Source organism: Cannabis sativa, chromosome 1 (genome assembly GCF_029168945.1).
Source record: "Cannabis sativa cultivar Pink pepper isolate KNU-18-1 chromosome 1, ASM2916894v1, whole genome shotgun sequence".
Classification (NCBI taxonomy): Eukaryota; Viridiplantae; Streptophyta; class Magnoliopsida; order Rosales; family Cannabaceae; genus Cannabis; species Cannabis sativa.
In genome coordinates, this window is record NC_083601.1 from 46,337,158 (window position 1) to 46,359,778 (window position 22,621).

General features: G+C 28.8%; 5 protein-coding genes across 8 annotated transcripts; all 5 read left to right on the plus strand.

The window, feature by feature from the left end:
- The first annotated feature begins 25 nt into the window (after nucleotides 1-25).
- On the plus strand, nucleotides 26-1,322 carry LOC133033560 (uncharacterized). Of its 3 annotated transcripts, none has more exons than XR_009685692.1 (4): nucleotides 26-133; nucleotides 215-345; nucleotides 698-817; nucleotides 899-1,322. XR_009685692.1 is itself a non-coding variant. In XM_061108409.1 (4 exons), the coding sequence occupies exons 2-4, from the start codon at nucleotides 301-303 to the stop codon at nucleotides 1,084-1,086; spliced, it is 360 nt and encodes a 119-aa protein (XP_060964392.1). In that variant the 5' UTR covers nucleotides 26-133; nucleotides 215-300; the 3' UTR covers nucleotides 1,087-1,322. The 3 variants fall into 3 exon arrangements, 1 of the variants encoding a protein (XP_060964392.1); XR_009685693.1 differs by having other exon boundaries at nucleotides 708-817; XM_061108409.1 differs by having other exon boundaries at nucleotides 691-817.
- Nucleotides 1,323-2,200: 878 nt separating this feature from the next.
- On the plus strand, nucleotides 2,201-3,915 carry LOC115722978 (uncharacterized). Of its 2 annotated transcripts, XR_009685695.1 has the most exons (4): nucleotides 2,210-2,549; nucleotides 2,708-3,017; nucleotides 3,220-3,328; nucleotides 3,404-3,914. XR_009685695.1 is itself a non-coding variant. In XM_030652369.2 (3 exons), exons 1-3 carry the CDS (start codon nucleotides 2,685-2,687, stop codon nucleotides 3,451-3,453), a joined length of 492 nt encoding a protein of 163 aa, XP_030508229.2. In that variant the 5' UTR covers nucleotides 2,201-2,684; the 3' UTR covers nucleotides 3,454-3,915. The 2 variants fall into 2 exon arrangements, 1 of the variants encoding a protein (XP_030508229.2); XM_030652369.2 differs by having other exon boundaries at nucleotides 2,201-3,017; nucleotides 3,404-3,915.
- Nucleotides 3,916-9,776: 5,861 nt separating this feature from the next.
- Nucleotides 9,777-14,771, plus strand: LOC115705266 (boron transporter 4). The gene is made up of 14 exons (XM_030632549.2): nucleotides 9,777-9,956; nucleotides 10,716-10,819; nucleotides 10,900-10,982; nucleotides 11,112-11,304; nucleotides 11,407-11,545; nucleotides 11,635-11,800; nucleotides 11,879-12,045; nucleotides 12,115-12,288; nucleotides 12,386-12,481; nucleotides 12,586-12,702; nucleotides 12,795-13,117; nucleotides 13,207-13,486; nucleotides 13,571-13,705; nucleotides 14,437-14,771. Exons 2-14 carry the CDS (start codon nucleotides 10,716-10,718, stop codon nucleotides 14,467-14,469), a joined length of 2,010 nt encoding a protein of 669 aa, XP_030488409.1. The 5' UTR covers nucleotides 9,777-9,956; the 3' UTR covers nucleotides 14,470-14,771.
- An 866-nt stretch (nucleotides 14,772-15,637) lies between these two features.
- On the plus strand, nucleotides 15,638-18,424 carry LOC115705359 (protein tesmin/TSO1-like CXC 2). The gene is made up of 9 exons (XM_061117897.1): nucleotides 15,638-16,095; nucleotides 16,577-16,770; nucleotides 16,896-16,982; nucleotides 17,107-17,166; nucleotides 17,314-17,458; nucleotides 17,575-17,652; nucleotides 17,754-17,835; nucleotides 17,947-18,054; nucleotides 18,149-18,424. The coding sequence occupies exons 1-9, from the start codon at nucleotides 16,048-16,050 to the stop codon at nucleotides 18,220-18,222; spliced, it is 876 nt and encodes a 291-aa protein (XP_060973880.1). The 5' UTR covers nucleotides 15,638-16,047; the 3' UTR covers nucleotides 18,223-18,424.
- Nucleotides 18,425-21,272: 2,848 nt separating this feature from the next.
- On the plus strand, nucleotides 21,273-22,467 carry LOC115705360 (uncharacterized). Its single transcript, XM_030632688.2, has one exon. The coding sequence runs from the start codon at nucleotides 21,850-21,852 to the stop codon at nucleotides 22,204-22,206; it is 357 nt and encodes a 118-aa protein (XP_030488548.1). The 5' UTR covers nucleotides 21,273-21,849; the 3' UTR covers nucleotides 22,207-22,467.
- The last annotated feature ends 154 nt before the right edge of the window (nucleotides 22,468-22,621 follow it).

Below are 22,621 nucleotides of genomic sequence, written 5' to 3' on the forward strand. Positions count from 1 at the left end.
AAGAAATACCAGTGGCAGGTTTACATCTAAAGCTTTTCACTTCTTACGGTCCTTCAAACTTGACTTTTTCTCAGAACTAAAATCAATTCTTTATTTGCAGGCTGCAGCCAAAATTATGATGAAGAAGAAAAAGGTATATACACCGTTTTATCTCTCCATTCACAGTAAAAATTATTTTTATATTAAATATTTCGACATATAATTTTAATATCAGAATGAGCACTCTCTTGGGGCCCATGTCATGGAAAAAGGACGACCTGTGAAGAAACCCAAAGAGGGCTGCTGTTATTGCCTGTGGATATGAATGGTTTCAGATTTTTAACCGTCTCAGTTGCACCTCATCCCGTATGTTGTTTTCTTATAAAGAGTTTCCTCTCAAGTTCATTGCTTGTGTTTTACTTTTTCTTATCTTTTATACAAATCCCCATGATAGTAAGAGTTGAATGGCATGGGTATTAATAAATTTTGATGAGCAATATAATGTTACTCTCCCTATCCATGACTTCTAGCGCATTTAAGCATATTGCTAAGTATATCAAATTATGACATGAATTTTTGGCCAAAAAGTATTTTCTTTTTAATTGTATATGAGATAAACTGGTTATAAATTGTCAACTTTTATATACAAGTTAATTATGATAATTTATATTAAGATGATTCGTATATTGTATATGAATGGTAAAATCTCAGTGCTCAGACCATTTCAGGCAGACCTACATCAGCAGCTTCCATGGCAGTTGGATAGTTTTTCAATCCAGACGAAGGAAAGTTGGATGTCTCTCCTTGGTTCATGCTTCAATCATCTTATTCTCACAAGGTTATGATCTTTTTGGAACTGCTTTTGGAATTGAGCTGTCACGTGGATAATTAAGTTTTTCTTGTGCTTAATTTTATGCAGGAAATGTTTGTGAAAGATCGGACCATCCTCTTGCTTTAAATTTGTCTTTCAGCATTAGCTTAGGCCTTCTTCCTGCTACATTGTCTTTGAAGATTGCGGGATGTGGAATAAAATATTCTGGACTTCAAGATGAGGAGACAGAAGATGTTGAAAGTAATACTATTGAGTTTCTTTTTTTTTTTTTTTGATGAAAAAAGTAATATATTACAATAGTATAAAGTAATACTATTGACTTATTTCGTTTAGAAGCCCAATATTTATTCATTTCTCTTCTTTTTTCCTTGAAGTTCCTCATGTAGCATTTTGATTCATTTTTATCCTTCATGCTTATGGCTTAAAAGATTATAATGTTTTACTATGTTGCAAAAGAATGTCAACTACATATTACCCATTTGGGATTTTATAAAAGCCATTGGTCTTTTAATCTATGTACTTAATTCTATTGATTGTACATGTATGTAAAGGTTAAGTATAATTGCTTACCATTTATTTTATTGTGATTCTTCTAAACCATAGATTTCTTTTTATTACAGAGCTCTGAAAATTACGGTGTTCCCGACCTATAGCATTTGCTTGGGATGACACGTCAGGTCATCACATATACATTTAGTATATTTATTAAAATATCGTTTTAGATTTGTAGAATAATATTTGAATACTGAACTGTTCTACTTAGATAGATCATTCTTTTTTTTTTTATTATTATTATGAATATGAACTTGAATTAGGATTTATTTTTTGTATTAAATAAATATACATTTGTTTTCTATTTAAAAGTTATTTCAATTTTATTTAAATTATTGTTATTTATTTTTTGTTTTTTTGAAGTAAATTTCTGTTACATCATGTTTGTTTTAAATTTTGCAAAACCTATATTTTGTTCTTCTTAATTTTCTATAAGTAAATAATAAGTATTATTTTGTTATGACTTATACATACCTAATTATATTTTACTAACCAAATATAATATCACAAATATTAAGCATAATCATACCTTTATATACAATCTAAATAATAAAAAAAAGAATTAAACTTTAAATAAAACTAATATTTACGTGCCTCGGCACGTAACTTCTAACTAGTATCTTTATATATTAAAAGTGCCTATCTAACGGCAATTATTGGTTTAACGATGTTGTTTTGTTTCCTCCGTTAACTTTAACAGAATATTCCCAATTAATTTATATTATTTTTTTTAATAAAAATTTATTCAAAAAAATACACATTCAGTTAACATAACATTATTTTATTAAAAAAAACACACATTCCGTTAACATCTCAAAAATAACCAATTATGCTAAAAATTAGGAGAAGAGAATGAAACAAATTGTTAGAATCGGTGCAGAATGCGGTGTGATTCAAAATTTAAGTTTTGATACTCATCATGGCGGTGATGTTGGAAGTATTTCTGAGTCCGAATCGCAAACTATGGTTTTCAAACCATGTAATCCTCGTTACACAGACTATACACCTTGCCAAGATCAAAAGCGTGCCATGACCTTCCCGAGAAATGATATGATTTACAGAGAGAGACACTGTCCTCCTGAGGAAGAAAAGTTACATTGCTTGATTCCAGCTCCTAAGGGATATGTAACTCCATTCCCCTGGCCAAAGAGTTGTGATTTTGTACCCTATGCAAATGCACCTTATGGTATTATTTTTTTTTGAAAGGGAAGCACAGTGATGCTTTTTATTGCTGTTCTAAACTTTTTTACCATCCCAGGTCTTGGTATGAAGTTTTTTATTGGTCTTCCTCTTATGAAACGAGGAACATTCATTTTAATGTATGTATATTGTCTCTTGCTGCAGTCCCTTACCGGTTGCATATGACGCTGATCATCCAAATTCTGAGGTCATTGTTTCTGTGGATGGTGATAGCATAAAGCAGCAGGAAGAGGAACTCAGACGAAGAATTGAACTTGAAGCAGAGGAAAGAAAGCTTGAAGAAACTTTGGAGTTCCAAAGACGAATGGAGAATGAAGCTAAACAGAGGCACCTTGCTGAGCAACATAAAAAAGAAACATATCATGAGAAGGTAGAAGAGGCAATTCATGATGCAAGCTTGAAATTTGATTCTGTTGATTTAGATGCAAGTGAGCAATCTAAACCTTCAATGCAGGTAAGCATTTTTTAGTTGCGAATGCTGTGTTTTATTCACTCTCTTACTCTTTCTTATTATATTTTTATGAAGAGCAAGATATTGAATTTGATATTGGAGATTATTTAAAAAGCATTTGGGTTCCCTTAAATTTGGAAACAATGTACTTTTAAAGACGATCGTGTAGCTTTATGAAAAACCTAATGAATTTTTCCTCTTTTAGGAGCACTTGGCAAGCAAGTCAGAGGATGTCCTCACGCCTCACCATTCTACATCACCTACCGCTCTTTGTACTCAAATGAGCAGAGATAATCAGGCCAAAGTTGGACAAGGTGGATTTTTTTTTTTTTTTAAGATGAGAGTTGGTATGCACTTTAGAACTGTTATAATTTTCTCTTTTATTATAGGGGGCCTTGCTAATGAAGGAATTACTGGGGGTGGTTTTTTTTCCTTCTGAACGAAGAAGAAGAGCAAGAAAACAAAAGAGTTCTGTCAAAGTTTCTGATGAAAAGCATCAATTTTCGTCATCCCCAAGGGAAAGTGCTGAAGTTGGGAGTTCACTTACTGAGGGTGGTTTAAAAGAAGTCCATAGTAGCAGCAGTAAGTTTCAGAATTAATTGATTTTACATCTTGTTAGTATGCTTATTAGTATTATTTTATTAGTATGATAGTAAATCAATAAGTATTATTTGTCAAACTACATTTTACGTTATTGTAGTTGACCTGCATTTACTTTTTGGGGACAATCACTATTCTATTTTGTTATTATTTTTCAATAAAAGAGAAAAGCACAGTCGCTCATGAAGGCTTTATATTCAAATCCCTACTTGTTGGTTATGTAAATATTGTTATAACAGCTTTTGAAAGATTGAGTTATTTTCGTATTTTTCAAACTGACAGTTCTTGGCACTCTTTTTTCTCTCTCCTCTTTTTAATTATTTAATTATTTATTTAAACGATAAAATGTTATTTCTTAACCTAAATATCTTCCAACATAACATCAAGTTTTTATTTTTTAGAAGCATTGGCAAACAAAGTATGGATGTAGAAAAATGTGATTTAATGATTAAATGATAAAATTAATGAATAATAAAGTATAAGGTGGAGAAATTATTTTTTTCTATTTTTCCTTATTAGTGTGTCATTCTGTATTTAACAAAGAGTGCCAATAAAATTAATTCTATTTGTAGTGCTGTGGAGGACTTAAACAATTCTGAGGATGATCTCAAAAAGAATGGTCCTATTATTACTACATTAACACAGTTGATGCTTTTTTTTTTATTATTATTATTATTTTGAAAGGGAAGCAAGTGATGCTTTTTATTGCTGTTCTAAACTTTTTGTAATAAGTTAGATATTGCTGTTCTTAACAAGTCTATTTTTATAAAACAAATAATAAAAAATAATTTACAATTAGTTATCGAAATTTTTTAAAAAAATCACTAAAACTTAAATAAAACTAATATTTACGTGGCTCGCCACGTAACTTTCATCTAGTATATATATATATATATATATATATATATGGGCTCTACTACTAAATTATAATTCCTAGATTTTGGGATTTTATTATGCGCCGTTATAGCCTTTCTTTAAAATATAAAATTGTGAAGAGTTTTTAAGCTAGGCTTGTAGATTATATATATGGTATATTAATTTATTATAAGTAATTGAATTAAGAAATTATTAAATATATATATATATAATCGAAATTTACGGGTGAAATAAAATATTGTTTTTATTTTAAATGTTAAAAAAATAATATCAACAATTCATATATTATATATATTGATTCAAATAATGGAACTTTGAGGATTGGTTACACATATAATATATGTGAAACAACATATGGGATTTTTAATATTAAAAAACAAAAAAGACAATCAATATCCTTTAATATTTTCGACAAGAGAGAGGCTATATATATATATAGCTAATAATAAGTGGTGGACTCAAGATATAACGTATTAAAAATCGATACAAATTTATATTTTTATAATACTAAATATAATTTAAAGTAAATACAAGTTTTATTGATAGAATTTAAAAAAAAAACACTTAAAATACTAAAAAGTAGACATGTTCTTGTTGGGATATAAACCCATGTCCTCAACTATGTGTATAAAATATTATAACCATTATACTAAAGCTCACATTATGTTTACTAATATCATTTTTAAGTATAGATATATATAGTGTAATTATAATTAAATTACTTTTTCTTATTTTTTATAGAACAATTATCCTCTCGCTTTTATGTGAGCCTGCTTATGGCTAATATTGTATATTACCTTCTCATTTATAAATTTTTTTTGGTCAAAAAAAAGAAAAAAGAAAAGCTGTTAACAAATTTATAATATATATTAAATAAAAAAAAGAAATACTTTAAAAGAAAAAACTTAAAAACAAAAAAAAAAAAATTACAAAAATACATTGTACAAAATTTTTAACATTTTTTAAATTTTATTTATATGAAATACAGTCTTTAAATGTATATTTATGTTATTTTATTGTTGATTTTTTGTTATTATATATTATTTTTTTTTATGTTGTTTTGTTATTATTTTCTTATTATTTGCATGTGATTTTTTTTTTTATTTTTATAAAATACCGTAAAAATATAAAACAAAAATATAATTTATTTTTTTAAAAAAAATAATATTTTATATAATTATCCAAAAAAATATTATGATATAAAGTGTCTAGGCACATGCATTTGAATAAAAAGAAGAAGAAGTGTATGTAAAAAAAACTTAATTAAGTATAATGAGAAAGTGAGTGAGTAATATAATGAAATGAAATGTGTACGTGTACGTGTCGTTTTGTATATATGATAACTTGTGGTTGAAGTAAATGTTTAAGCTTGGCCATGCATTCTTACGGTTACGTACGGACCAGATCCATCCAGATGGTTTTTGTTTTATGGGTAAAAGTTAACTAATTACAACCAACTTTCTTATTAACATTTATTTTCCATTTTAAAATAAATAAATGCGGTGGATAGTTTTCCAAAATGCAATTTCTAGCTTTTAATTAATTTCTTTATTGATTTCAAAAAAATAAAAAAAATTTCTTTATTACGCGTACAGGGAAGTGATCTTCTGGACCTAAATTTTTGTGATAAATATTTATATTTATATATTTTGATTTGAGGTCAAAAGTATAAAAAGACATCGTTCTATATTACATGGTGATGGTGATGAGTTCATAAGATAAGAATTGTAGGACAGAAAAATTATTATCAATTAAAGTTAATTAGAAAGAATTATATATATGTAAATGTAATAGCCAAAACAAATTAAGACAGTAATATATATCAATATTAATCCTCAAAACACATTTTACTCGCTAGTACCACTTATAACGGTTAATTAAGTAGTGATGAATGTTTTTAATTATATTATTTTTAATAGATAAAATTGCAACATTCCTTTTGTTTACACTTTACAGTGTATAATTTTCTTACATCACTTTTAATTAAAATCTTCATGATAATTTAAAATGTTGAAATTTAGAATTATTTACTTATATTATATATATTCAAATATATATGAAAATAATAAAATATAGTATGTGTATATGTGTAAGGCCTACCTACTTTACTTTAGTGAGTCATAAAAAAAAAATAATTTGGTTCCTTATTTAAAAAGAAATATAGTACTTTTAAAAAGATTTTTTTTTGAATCTATGGACTAAATGCGCTCTAAGTACAATACTAACTTACATACTTATGTTAGACTTTTATTTGGGCTTACATTAAATTTTATTGGTTTTATTAAAACTTGGGTTGATTGGATAGTTCTTTGCTGTGTTAGCCCATGTTGTTGGTGATCAATTGTTAATGGGCTTAGCATCTGTGAGTAAAGTCTAGGTGAAGCAGAAGTGTGGGCTTTTCTAGTTGACTGAAGCCTTTGATGAGCAGGCCCAGCCAACTAGGGTTTTGTAGCTAAGTCCCCTCCCTAACTCTATAAATACATATTGTCTCATCACAATTGTATACCTTTTGATAATCAGAGAAAATAAACTGCTTCTGATTTAGAGATCTAGGGAGGAAGACTTAGTTGATAGTATTGCACTATCAAATTGGAGTAACTGCTGTGGATCAATCAGAGATAATTGCTATGGATCAATCAGGTACACATACTCAATTATCATATACTACTATTGTGTTCTATGTTATATACAAATAGATCTTGGGTTAATTGTTAATTTATGTAACAACTTATGCTCAGAATCGAACACTACAAAAAATTGCTATTTTTAGTGACAATCTTTTAGTCACAACATAAATTTTTTGTGACTAAATGTGACTTTTAGTCACAACAAAATGTTACTTGTAACTAAAATGTAGTATTTAATTACAAGTTATCACTAATTTAGTTTTAGTCCTAACAAGTATATTGTGACTAAAAATAAATTTAGTCACAATAAATCGTAATTTTTGTAACTATTACTTTTAGCCACGGACCTTTTAGTCACAATAGAAATCATGATTTATAATTAGTCACAATTTTTTCATTTTTAATCATAAATTTTATTGTGACTAAAAGTAAAAAAATTTGTAGTGAAAGCCTGCATAATTATAAGTATTATACGTTGGCTTGTTAAATGCTTTGGGAAATTTAGTTTAAGAAAGCCAATTCATATTATATATTACACGTATATATACCCTAATTTGTACAATCATATATAGTCTCTCTATTTCTTTTATTTTTTTGAATTATAATGATACTCTCTATATATTAAAGAATTCAACGTTATTTTTTGAGAAAAAAAGGAAAGAGAGAGAGAGAAATATTTTAACACATTAATCTCTAAATTGGATCAATTGATCATCACGGCCCTGCTATATATGTATATATATATAACGTTGATTGTCATCAAAGCTATACAATTAGATGAATGAATTAGTTAATGTATAATACAGAGTTAATTTATTGTTTTCTAAAATTGTTATAGCAATGTCCAACTAATTATCTATATGTGTATAGAAACTAAATAATTGGCAACTCATTATTATGGTTCCTTTAAATGGTACACAAGCTAGACCAATAATATGAGGAAAAGCATGTCCTTTTATTATGAAAGGAAAATCAATTTGGTGATACATTATTTTTTTTGGGTAAATGATGTTGAGATTTACTATAATAATTTTAACTTATATTACCTTTATAGCTATATGAGGTTTTCATTTCTCTCGTTTTTTAGAAGGAAATGTAATATGCTACTAAACCAGGAAAAGTCACTTCATTATACAAACCTAACACATCCATTATGCATCATCATCATACTATAAATATATACATATAACGTTCATATATTAGTTATAAAGGTTTAAACTATTGCATTCATATATATATATATAATGACAAAAAAGTGAACGATCGAGGTGATGTGTGTTTATTTTTTTAGAGTAATCATCATCATTATATAATTATAATTTAATTATGTTAGTTTTATTGTAGTTCTTTCCTCGTTAATTAACATAAACACACAAAAAATATACATGCATTTTTTATATACAATAATATATGTATTTAATTTATACATGGTACCAAGGTTACACCCACATAGAAGTAAGGACGGTGCTCCTAAAAAAAATTGAAAAAAAAAAATCTTTTTGCATTACGACATATATTTATAATAAATATTTATAAATATAATAAAAATATTATTATAATATATGGTTAAACTAGATTGCGTATTAAAGATTAATAACACTTTTTTTTTTTACATTAACCACTGCATGGTACTATAGATATTTGTATAGATCATCATATCTTTTTTAATTGTAATTAAAGACAATACTTATTAATTAAATTTATACATATGGTACTCACACAAAAATATATATAATACATGGTACTATACATTATTATTTGTAGATATTAATGTAGAATTTAAATATGTCGCAATCACTAACCTAATAAACATTCATTTGAGTAAAGAAGAATAATACGACTTCTCAATTTATACTCTATTAATACTAAAATTTCTAATTCCAAGGAAAATTCTACCACATTTGGATAGTTCATTAATTCTTTATTTTTTCTCTAAAACCTATTTTATTTTTTTTAATAGATTATGTATGTTTCATATCTCAAACATGCATGAATTATCTTTTATAAAATCAACACAACCACAAGAGGGTCAAATTTTTTTTTTTCAAAATAAAACTCATATTGTAAATATGAATAAGCCACCACATATATATGAATTAATACTCTTTGAGTGGACACTATTGACCTGTTCAATTCTTAAATTAAATGACTACAAACCATGAAGACATACACTTTATTTATACCATTAGAGTGTGCTAAAATCACGTTTTAATTTTACAAATTATATTGAAATTATTATAATAATAATTATTATCATTATTTTTTAAGAAAAAAAAGGCACTGCACTTCTGGCGTTAGACTTTTTGAACACCACACTAACTTAAATATAGAATCAGGTAAAAATTTATTGTGTGGTGGTGAAAACTTAAATAAATCTTTTTTTTTTTTTTTTTTGCTTAAATATGTTTCATAATAATTAATTTTAATTTATTCTGATGTCAAATTAAATTCTTTTAGTGTTGGGATTGGCTGGCACAGCTGGTGGTGGTACTACTACTCGGGTTAGAAAAAGAACGGATCCAACGGTCAAAATTTTGCATGCTGTTTTGTGTCCAGCTGGCGGACAGTAACTGGTGACAGCTGGCAAAGCACAGGAAATTACAGTATACCCTCATGTAGAAGGAAAAAAGCTCTAGGGCCCACCTGATACCGTCGTCTCTGTTTTTGGTGGCGCGATTCCTTTAAAGGACTCTGTTTCAGACTTCTCTCTCTCTCTCTCTCTCTCTCTCTCTCTCTATCTCCGATTCAAATCAGTCACCGCCACTTGTTTACTTTTCTTTCTTCATTTTCTCCGGGACACATTTTCCGGCGGATACCACCGCCGGTAGGAAAAATCCCGGTATAGACTTGTCATCCTTTTTCCGCCGAATCTTCATTTTGGGATTTTTTTTTTCTTTCTTTTTCAAGAAGAGCGTGTGTATAAATATATATATATTATAAGCAATGTTTTGGGATGAAAATTTTATGCATGCTTGGATTTTGAAAATGGGTTTTCGTTGAGTTTTGGTGTTGATTTTAATGGGGTTTTTTTATGGTCGTCTAGACGCAAAATTTGTCGTCATCTTCATTCTTCTTTTGTTACCAAAGAAATTTCAGAGGAATAGGAAAATAATGAACAGGTTTTACTTTTGAGTATATTTTCTTTTTTTTTTTTTGATAAATATGTATTTTTTTTTGATAAATATGTATTTTTTTTTGATAAATATGTATTTTTTTTCTTTCTAGAACCGAGTCAATAACAGTTTTGTCAGTTCTTGTAATGACTCCAGTTATTTATTTATTATATTTTTTAAATTAGAAGAATTAGGGAAGAAACAAATGGAGCCTTTTTCGTCTTACTTTGTAATCATACATTGAGTCGAAATATGTGCTGAAATGAGGTTTTTATTGTGAAGAAAACAGAGTTGTCTGTTTTTGTATGAAGATTTATTACTAGAATACCAACAAAGCTGAATTTTTTTATATTTTTTTCCTTTGGATTTTTGTTTTGGATTTCTAGTGTGTATATTTGTTGCTATTAGTTAAAGCCGTTGAATATTCTTAAGTTGGTATTTCTGGTTTATGTTAAGTGTCATTAATCTTGTTGTTTCATGTTTAGATGGAAAATTTCAAAACCCCTTGTAGGGGTATTGCAAATGATATCAGAGGAAGAGCTTCATGTTACAAACAAGATTGGCTTAGTGGTCTTTGTTCAGGAATTGGGTATTTATACAAATTCAAATCAGTTGTTGACAGTTTAATGTTTTCCACTTTGAATTTTAACTCTTATTTTGTACTCACAGGATCTTGGCTCCAACAACATACATCTTCTTTGCTTCTGCTCTTCCTGTTATTGCCTTTGGTGAGCAACTGAGTAGAGATACAGGTTGGTCACCTCACTATTCTCATATCATAAGTTTTAGAATACATATACATTTATTTGGTGGGATGTGTTTTCTATTTTGTTTCTCCATTAAATGAAATAAAAGCTGAACACCTTCTTTTTGGGGTGTAGATGGTAGTTTGAGCACAGTTGAAACTCTGGCTTCAACCGCGATTTGCGGTATCATTCACTCAATTTTGGGAGGGCAGCCTCTATTGATACTTGGAGTTGCAGAGCCTACAGTTATTATGTACACCTATCTGTACAACTTTGCAAAAGGAAGGGAAGATTTGGGGCGTGAACTGTTTTTGGCTTGGGCAGGATGGTAAAGAGAACTGATCTACCACCTTCATTAACAACTATTTTTCTTTTGTTTTGAGTTCTCATAAGTTTCTGTATGATTTAAATATGGTTTTTTTTAATGCAGGGTTTGTGTGTGGACGGCACTTTTGTTGTTTCTACTTGCAATATTCAATGCTTGTACAATAATCAATAGGTTTACAAGAATTGCAGGAGAGCTTTTTGGCATGTTGATATCTGTCTTATTCATTCAAGAGGCTATCAAGGTACTTTATTTATTATAGAAAATAATTCTATACAAAAAGTAGCTGAAATCACGTGTTGAATATTCATTTTACTTTTTTAATGATGAAAGGGAATGGTGAGTGAGTTTGGAATTCCTAAAGCTGAAGATCCAACTTTAGAGAAATATCAATTCCAGTGGCTATATGCAAATGGATTGTTGGGGATTATTTTCACTTTTGGTCTTCTTGTTACTGCTTTAAAGAGCAGAAAAGCAAGGTCATGGTGGTATGGCACAGGTTTGTAGCTAGCATTTTCTGAATGACTTGGTTGATGTTATGATGATAATCTAACAATATTTACTATGCACATTGCAGGGTGCCTCAGAAGTTTCATTGCAGATTATGGTGTTCCTTCCATGGTGTTGGTGTGGACAGCCTTGTCTTTCAGTGTACCAAGCAAAGTTCCCACTGGAGTTCCTAGAAGGCTCTACAGCCCTCTTCCATGGGATTCTACATCTTTACACCACTGGACTGTAATCCAGGTAAACATGTTATTCTTCATCTCAAGATTTTGTGAACAAATTTCTTTTACATTATTTGTTTTACTACAGGATATGGGAAAGGTTCCTCCTGCATACATATTTGCTGCTTTCATTCCTGCTGTCATGATATCTGGGCTTTACTTTTTCGACCATAGCGTTGCCTCCCAATTGGCGCAGCAAAAGGAGTTCAATCTAAAGAAACCTTCAGCTTACCATTATGATATCTTGTTGCTTGGATTCATGGTATATAATAATGATTGTATTTTCTTGTTGATGCTTTAAATCTTTATGGTCTACTGCATACATGTACTGATGGTGAGAATATTGAAATTGGTTATAGACACTACTCTGTGGACTAATTGGTTTGCCTCCATCTAATGGAGTGTTGCCACAATCGCCAATGCACACAAAAAGCCTAGCAGTTCTCAAGAGGCAGGTATGTACAACAGGACATGGGACATGTCATAGTTTTAATTTACATTTTTCCTTGTGATTGAGCTAACTTTTTAGATGAATGACTAAATCTTTTTTTATGTGCAGTTGATGAGAAGGAAAATGGTGGAGAGTGCCAAAGAATGCATGAAGCAAAAAGCGAGCAACTCGGAAATCTATGGAAAAATGCAAGCCGTGTTCATCGAAATGGATAGTTGTCCATCTGTAAGTAGTCTTCTCAATAAGGAATAGAATGTTTTATGAATACAAGAATATTTTTATGTCATTCCACAATGGTTTTTTTTCTTCTGGTGCAGACTAATTCAGATGTACATGAGCTGGAAGACTTAAAGAAGGCAGTGATGAATGGTAAAAACGAATTGGAGAATACAAAGGACACATTTGATCCTGAGAAACACATTGATGCACACTTGCCTGTCCGAGTTAATGAGCAGAGATTGAGCAACCTTCTACAGTCACTTCTTGTTGCAGCATCGGTTTTCGCCATGCCTGCAATTAAAAAGATTCCTACATCAGTTCTATGGGGATATTTTGCCTACATGGCCATTGACAGTCTGCCTGGGAACCAATTTTGGGAAAGAATGCTTCTTCTTTTTGTTACTCCTGGCAGAAGATACAAGTAAATGAATGACACTTCTCTAATTATAAGTGCCTTTTTTTCAACAATTCAATATGCTGATTTATATTCAAACACTATGTTTTTGGCAGGGTCTTGGAAAAAGGTCATGCTTCTTTTGTGGAGATTGTTCCATACAAATACATGGCTATATTTACACTCTTTCAATTTGTATATTTCTTGGTGTGTTTTGGTGTGACATGGATTCCTATAGCTGGAATATTGTTCCCATTACCCTTCTTCCTTCTAATCAGCATAAGACAGTATCTCCTTCCCAAGCTGTTTCATCCTCGTTATCTTCAGGAACTCGATGCAGCCGAGTATGAGGAAATCACAGGCGCCCCAAGACTCTCTCTTAGCCTCTCTCTAAGGGTACATAACCATAGTTAGTATTACATTACTATCATCTATACATATATGCTGATGAACTCATAAATGTATTGACTTTTGTATCAGGGGAGAGAAGCACCTAGGCTTGGGGAAGAAGATGGAGTTGAGATGTGTGATGGTGAGATTTTAGACGAGTTAACAACCAGCAGAGGAGAAGTCAAGGTCAGAACTTTGAGTTTCAGTGAAGACAAACGTAGTCAGGTAATGGACTCTTATGGTGTCTTTACTTGTATTCAATAGTAATCAGATTCATCCTCAATCTTATTATTGATGAATTGGAATCACAATCAGAATAAATTATTTATTTTACTATTACGATTTGAAATTAAGGCACGTTTGGTAATATTTTTTAGTCAGTGTTTTGTTTTTAAAATTAGAAAAGTGAAAATATTTTTTAAAATCATGTTCTATAAAACTGTTTTAACTTTTTCAATTTTTTAATTAAGAATCTAAATTTTAAAAACAAAAAAAAATCACTTTCAAAATTTTTTTAAACAGTTTCTTTTTTAATCAATATTTTGTACTCCAACCCTAACTTAGACTTTCGAAACCGAGCCCGGACCCGACCCCAAACTTGAACCGGCGCCCGATTCCGCCCTCGGACCCGGCCCCCAAATGAAAATGAAAACGAAATTTACAGAACATACTTTTGTTTTTTGTTTAAAAACAAAAGTTTTATTTTTAATTTTGTGATTGAAAAATTAAAAAATAAAAGTATTATCAAACGACATTTAAGTTATTTATTTAGTTGGATTCAATAGTAATCAGATTCACCCTTAATCGTATTTGTTACTGAATCAAAATGAGAATAAATTATTTATTTTACTATGAGGAATCGGAATAGGATTGCCATTTCTTGCTCCCAAATTTATATAAGAATAATTGATATTGTGTTGTTTTCTCATTATGTTTGGGCTAATTGTGTTTTGCAGATTCATCCTGGGGATATTGTTGAAGACAAATAATGACAAATTTATAAGTATGGACTGTTTGGTCAACTTATGTTCCATACGATTGGTACTTGAATTTTCATGAGAGAACATATATAACATGATTAAAGAAAAATTATGTATATTAGAAGGCTAATATGCCAAAAAGGTGTAGTAGTAAAAGTAGGTTAGTGAATGTTGGAATATTCAAGTTTTGTTGTGATAAAATCTCTCTCTCATAGTATTTTATTATACCATGTAGACATTATTCAATTATTTTTATGTTCTGAAAATATCTTTTATATGTATAAAAAAAATATAGATAGTTTTGTGGGATAGTTTATTTTTGGGATTTTGTGGGATAGTCTACTTTTACTTTTTTTTTTTTTTTTTTATAAAGAACGTAGAATGATAATAATTTAGTGGGCCTTTTCTCTTTTTGAAAAAATTATTCTCATTAACGAGAATTAAACATCCTCGTCAATTTTGATTACATCCAAGCTTAAAAGAAAAATAAAATAATATTGTTCATCAAATCTAATTCATATTATTTTATTTATATTATAGTGTATATGATCTGCACTAATGGCAGATTTAAAATTTCATATATTAATTAGGTTGGTTACTTTTTAATATTAAATTATATTATATTCATTAAAAAAAAATTTCACATAATTAAAAACAAAATAAAATATGTCTCCAACAACAAATTAAAATAAATAAAATAATAAATGATAAATTCAAAAAAAAGAGAAAAAAAACTTTGTGTAGAAAAAAAACATTTAATTTTCTTTTAAATTATATGTAGGGAAAAAATAAATTATATATAAGAATGAAATATATTAGTATTATCTGTATTAAATTTTAAATTATATTTTTTTACATTAAAATATTAATTGTATATATAATTTATAAAAATTTATATAAATATGTGCAGATTGAATTGAATCGGTTACATGTTAATAGATTGGATTGGATCGTGTGTTGATTAGATTGAATTGACTATTTTATAAACACTCTAACTTAAGATAAATTTCATTTTTTTAATTATTATTTCATAAAATTTATTTTTGTATTGAATTTATATTATTTTATTTCATACTTATATAGTTTTATTTCTTTACTGTTCTCATGCTATTCATACTATTTTTCATATATTCATTGTTCTATTTTATATTTTAAAGTGGCAAATATTAGACAGAAAACAAAATCTAATTGTTTAGTGACACTCAATTTTCCTTGTATTGAACCCAAAGACTAATGTTATTTGATCCACTCAAAGTCAAAGGAATTAAACAACTTATCCATGAAAGAATAATTTAAAAATAATAATTTGTTATATGTTAAAGAATTCTTTGACAGCTATTAATTTTTAAAATTTTAAATTAATATTATGTTTTAGAAAGCAAATAAAAAAAATTCAAGAGACTTATAATAGTTATATATACTGTGCTTTATTTGTTGGATGTGAACTTAATTGTCATTAATCTATAGCTAATATAAATATATATATATAATTTATAAATGTCAAAATAGGATAAACTTACATACATTGTGCTCTCTTCTTTATTAATTCTCTCCTCATTTCTCCTCTTTCTTCTTCAAAAAAATTTAATGAATCCATTAGAAGAACAAAACCTCCCATTATTAGAAGAAATAAATGTAAGTGTGCACTACTACGACTTACCCAACTTAATTTTATTTTATTTTCTTCTTAAATTAGAAGTTTTAATTCTCTATATGTTTGGAAAACATACGTTTTAATATATTGTTAATTATGATTACGAATTTCATTTCTTTATTAGTAATTAATAGTAAATATTGAATCCATTTCTTTAAATATAGTACATACATAGTTCTCATGATTATTTGTGCAAAACTTATAATTCTTTAAAAATATGTTCTTTAAGTTTCTTTCTTTCTTGATCATTGTTAGTATCATTCTTTATTTCTCTCTTTGATCTTCTTCCTTTCATTTTTTTTAGAGAGATTAATTTTTTATCAATAAATTAGTAAAAATTAAAATAAAGATTGATGATGATAACCAAAAAATAGATTTAATTTTTTTTTTCTTTCTACCTTGAAAATTAATTTATTTTTAATTAAATACTAATGGTACCTAGCTATATTTCAATAAATGCAGCATAATTTTGAAGAAGAAGAAGAAGAAGAAGTACTAATCTCCAATCAAGTAGTAAATCAGATACCAAATATCTCAAATAATCATTCTAATGATTATAATGATGAACTTGATATGGACTTGAAAGAATTTGTCAGAATATTAGAGGAGACTATACCAATTAATATCGAACACTCGTCCAATAATCATATTGAGAGGTACTTAATATATATATAAATATATTAGTTAAAATTATAATTATATTATATTATTCATTTAATGGTTAATGTTAATATTTATTTATATTTGATTTTATTCTAATTAATTCTGTGTAAATTGGCAGCTCCATGCCAATTACCAACACTAATTCCTTACTAAAATTGGAGATTAATAATGAGCATGATGAAAAAGAACCACTAGCCGAAAAAAGGCACGTAACCATATAATATATATTACATGTATTAATTAGTATATTTATTAAAAAGTGTCCAAATATTATATATATATACATATATTTTTATAACATATTATAAATATTGTTTTTGTGTATCTAGGAAAATGAATAAGGTTAAAAGTGGTGGTTGTGCCTGTAAAAAGAGGAATTGCTTGACTCGGTAAGTGATCATAATAATAATTAATAATAATATTAATTAGTATATATATATATTTAATTTTTGAATTTCAATAATATATATTTGTATAAATTGTATACATATAATTTATATATAATTAATGTATACTTTGTTTTTTTTTTTTTCTAGTAATTGTAACTGTTTTTCTTTCGAAAACTACTGCGGAGGTTCTTGTGTATGCGATTATTGTATAAATACATCTAAAAATGAAAAAATAGTAGAGAAGGAAAGACAGAGAATGAAAGATCTAAATCCACGCGCATTTGGTTCAAAGGTATACATTAATTATTAATTATTACATAATAAATCTAAGTTATTTCCTTATTACTAATTTCACCATTTACTTTATATATATATATATAATTATATATATATATAATTTATGTGTAGATAATGAAGGATCGTAAAATTATTGGATGCAAATGCATAAAATCAAACTGCATAACACAAAAATGTTCTTGTCTTAAGGTGAGTAAATATAATTTCTATTTATTAATTATATTATCATAAACCATAATTATTAATTGAATATTGTTTATTTGTCTTTTTTTTATATACATATATACAAGATGAAAAATGGTTGCACTGAAAGATGTCGTTGTAAGAATTGTCAGAATACTTTTGGTATAAAACAAACAACAACAAAGTCAGGTTAGACATTATAATTCTAGCTCTAGCTATTATATATTTGTAAATAACATTGATATAATTATAATTAGTACTAATAATTAGTCGATAAAAATTCTATTTATTCCATAACAGTGGCAAATGGGACAAGCATAGGAGAAATTGTTAGTGCTAGTGAGCTTTCCAAACTTATTGGTTCAAATTCTAATTTTGGCACAAACCCAATACAAACATTAACGACAGGTACTTAAATATCCTATTTATTAATTGAATTGATATGAGATTCGCTATAATAAAATTCTTAAGTCAATCAAAATGCTTTGTCATATATATGTAGGAAGCTCAACAACAATAAGTGAAAGGGAAACTTGGTTGGAAATGGATGGTGGGCTTATTGGAACTGCTAATTAAGCCCAAGCCCAAGCCCAAACCCAAGTCCGACACCAACACCAAAATTTTGCTCCACGTTATGACCATTTTAGTCCAAGTTATATGAGAAAATTACCTCTCTAAACAGAGATTTGAAATTTATTACAGATATAACCATAATTGTTTCATTACCGAGAGTTTGTAAATTTATTTGGTCCACCTATATACTAATTCTTTCACCCAATTCTCGAGTTTTTATATGCAGGAATTTTTTGTTGTAGTTCATTAATTAAGAAGAGTTAAAACCTCTTAAAAAAAACAATAGGCATGAAGTATCTTCCTTTTTTTTTTTTCCTTTTTCTACTGATATAATATATTTTTAATATTAAAAATTACTTATATTTATCTTTATTCTTTAATGAAATATTTTTTACTTAACCGGTAAATATTTAGTATTAAGAATTGTACAATTGTAATTTACACATCGAAGTGATTATTTTAATATGTGAGAAGCATATATTTTTCAATCATAAATATTTCTGTCTCAACCAAAAGTAATACTTTAATTTTTTTTTATATATTTAATTAAACAAGTAATCAATTTTTAAACTCAAATAAAATTTAATATAACTCAAAGTTGCTATAAAAATATAAAATAAAAAATTAGGTACATGTATCTTGATCAATAACATTATATAACTAGAAAATAAAATAATATAAATGTATTTTGATTAACAACATTATATAAATTAAAAATGAAATTATAACTTAGAAACTAAGAAGTTAACTAACCGGAATAGATAATAATAATATATATAAATTAGATTGGTCTCTTTTTTTTTTAGTATAATCTAATAATATTTTACAATTAATTAATAGTTTAAAAGTTTTGGATTCAGACCTCTCCCTTTTTATTCAATCAAAATACTTAATTTGTCATATATTTGTAGGAAGCACAACAACAATAATTGCAATGCAAGGGAAAGTTTGTTGGAAATGCATGGTGGGCTTATAGGAAGCCAAGCCCAAGTTCAACAACAACATTTTACACTAAGTTATGGCTATAAGGGATCAATTTCAAGACCACAACTACTACAACAAACTATAATGCCTCCATCATCGAGTACTACTCAAAGTAGATATAACCCTTATATGGGATCATCAAGTTCAAGACTAGGAGAGCATTTTATTGGAATTACTAGCCAATCCCAAGGCCAATAACAACATATTACACAAAGATATGACTCAATTTCAAATCCACAACTACAACAAACATCATCCAGTACTCAAAGTCACAGTTTTTTTTTGCAATAAGTGATTCTAATCCACATCCAACATTTCTCCAATCCACATTGATGCAAGATCCAAATCTCATACCATTGAACAACTATATCCACTATGGATAAGCCCAAGCCCATTATCACGATACAAGCCCATATCTACAAGTTCCACCTGATAATCCTATTTGATTGACATATATATCTTGCACTACCTATCATTCTGGTTTAGTGATTGAGAAACTCAAAATTCATTAGCTACAATGTTAACAATTTTGTTTCGAAGTTTTCATATCACGATTTTGGTTCATTAATAACAGCTATACACTTTTAATTAACCAATACAGACTCAATACAAAATAGTTAACAAGTTTCTTTATTGGCTAACAATTAATAACACCTATACTATACAAATTAGGAGGGCAACTTCTCATTAATCAGCAAATATCCTCATCAATAAGATTAGTAATATAATTGTCAATATCAATATTAGATAAAAGAGTAAAATCCTCTTGTAGACTAATCTTTGCCAAATGATGGACCACTTTGTCCCCTCGTCAGAAACAAAGCAACAAAAACCAATTTGACAAAGAACCAATAAATTTTAAATATCACCAACAATAATATCGTCAAAAAGTAGTGAAAAGTGCTTTTCTAAGTTTTATATATATGTTTTTTTTTTTTTTTAAAATAAATGCGAACATTCATTAATTAAATAAAACACTTAGATCTTGCGGTCATTACAAAATATATTTCCCAATAAAGAGAAGATCGGAATAGAGCCATAGAGAGTTGGTGGGAGAAGGCCCACTTAACCACATTATGAGCAACGTAGTTACAAACCTACTAACATTAAAAAAGATACAACAAATAAAAGAGGGAGATGACTTGATACAAAACGAGACATAGTTCTCAAAAGCCCAAATGTACATCTTCCCATTGAGCGCATTAATTACTTGTCTCGAGTCACTCTCTACAATAACATACTTATACCCTAAAGCCATAGCCATCAAAACAGCCAAGCAGCAGGTCGCAACTTCTCCACATAACGCATCTGAGAAGTCCAACCGAATCGTGTTAACCCGAACCACTTTGTCCAAATAATTTCTTGCTACAACATCAATGCACATAGCCTCTAAACCTACTCTTACATATGTTTATATATATGTTTAATTATGTTTATTTGTGACCTTATAATTTTTTTTTTTGAGGGTTAAAAAATAGTCAAAAGTAATATAAAAATAAAAATATAAGATATTGTATTATTATTAATATAATTCAATATCAAATTTTATTTATAAATAAAAAAATCATTAACAATTGATTAAGATGTGATGACTAATAGCAATCTTCAATTAATTTTTTAAAATAAAATTAATTAATATTTAAGTAAGTATTTTGTCCATGACACGTAATTTTCATTAAAGAAGAGCACAAAATATCCAAGTTTCCTCAAAAATGACAATTAAAGCTATTAAAAAAGAGCAACTAGACCGCTGCAACAACACGCTCTTCCACGTGTATATCTTATCCACTTTTCTCTTCTTTTTTTTCCACTTAAACCTACCCTTACTGCTAGGGGTGTGCATAAATCGATCCAATCCAATGAGAACCGACCGATCCAATTACAACCGACCGCCAAACATTGGATATCCAATTGATCGGATCAGATTGGATGTTATTTTTAAATATCCAATTGGATCGGATCGGATGGTGGATGGGGTGTCTAAAAATCCAATACATCCAACATCCAATCGAACTAATTAGTATTTTCATTTAGTTTGGATGAGTAATTAGATTTTATATTGTTATACGTCAAATTTATATGTATATATGAAAATTAACATTAAAGTTTTACTCTTTTTTTCTTAGATTGGATGGATCCAGTCTGATCCAATACATACTGGATATAAAATATTGGATGGATCCAATCCGATCCAAAAAATATTAGGTTTAAAATATTGGATAAACCCAAATTAAATAAATAAATATATATGAAATACATCCAATGGATAGAACCGATCCAATCCAACATCCAATGGATGTTGGATCGATTGGATGATGAAATTAATTGGATCGGATCGGATGGTAAAATCTAACATCCAATATATGATTGGATCGGATCTGGATAGGCCTAAAAACATTGGATGTGATCCAATGAACACCCCTACTTACTGCCCTACCAACCTGCTTTAGAGGTTGTACTTTAAAGTCTAAAATACCCTTTATTTCGTTAAAGGACTTAACATGTCCTTAGGGTACAACCCCTATAAAGCAGACTGTTATATATTTTTTAACCGTGATAAATAAACGGGATAAAATTACAATCCCTATTTTCTGATTCAATATTTCTCTCGTAACCACCGATCGAAAACTCCTTCGTTTTCCTCTAATGGCGACCACTTCTCTCACCTCATTCCGACCCGCTCCGATCCAAGCATCGTCCTCAAGAAAACCCGATCCTATTCGCCGCAAGCCTGGTTCCGTTAACTGGTGGACCCCGCTCTTCGGCTACCACTCCGATCCGGAGTACATCGGCACCTCAACCGGAGAACAGAACGCGGTCTCGGATCCCGAAACTGAGTCAGATCGTCCTAGATCCAAATTCTCCTTGGGTTGTTTCACCGAAGAGAAGGCGAAACAGCTAAGGAGGAAGACCTTGGAGAGCTCCACGTTTCACGACGTGATGTACCACTCGGCGATCGCTTCTAGACTAGCGTTTGATTCGAAGAACAGACCCGAGAAGTAACGGTTCTCGTTTGGAGCTCCGGTATGTTCCTCGGTACCCGTTATTTTTTTAATCAGGCGAGGTTTGGGGGTTTTGGAGCTTTTGTAATAAACTAGAATGACTTTTGGTTTGTGTGTGATGTTGTTCTTGGCTTGCCTTAATCAAGAAAATTGGTTTTGTATTCTTGTTTAATCTGTAGCCTGTAGGGTCAAGATCCAATAACCACTTCTTTGTATTTTGTAACTTTTTTTTTTCTTTTTTATAAATCTGAACCGTTTATGACGTTCATGACTTTTTTTAATTAATTTATTTTATTATTAATTATTGATGGTGTTATGGTTGATGACGAAGAATCTAAGGGTTGAGAAGTGAGAAATGAACGATGCAGATAAGCCATGAGATTTAAAATAACGGCTCTGATTCATATATGTTAAGA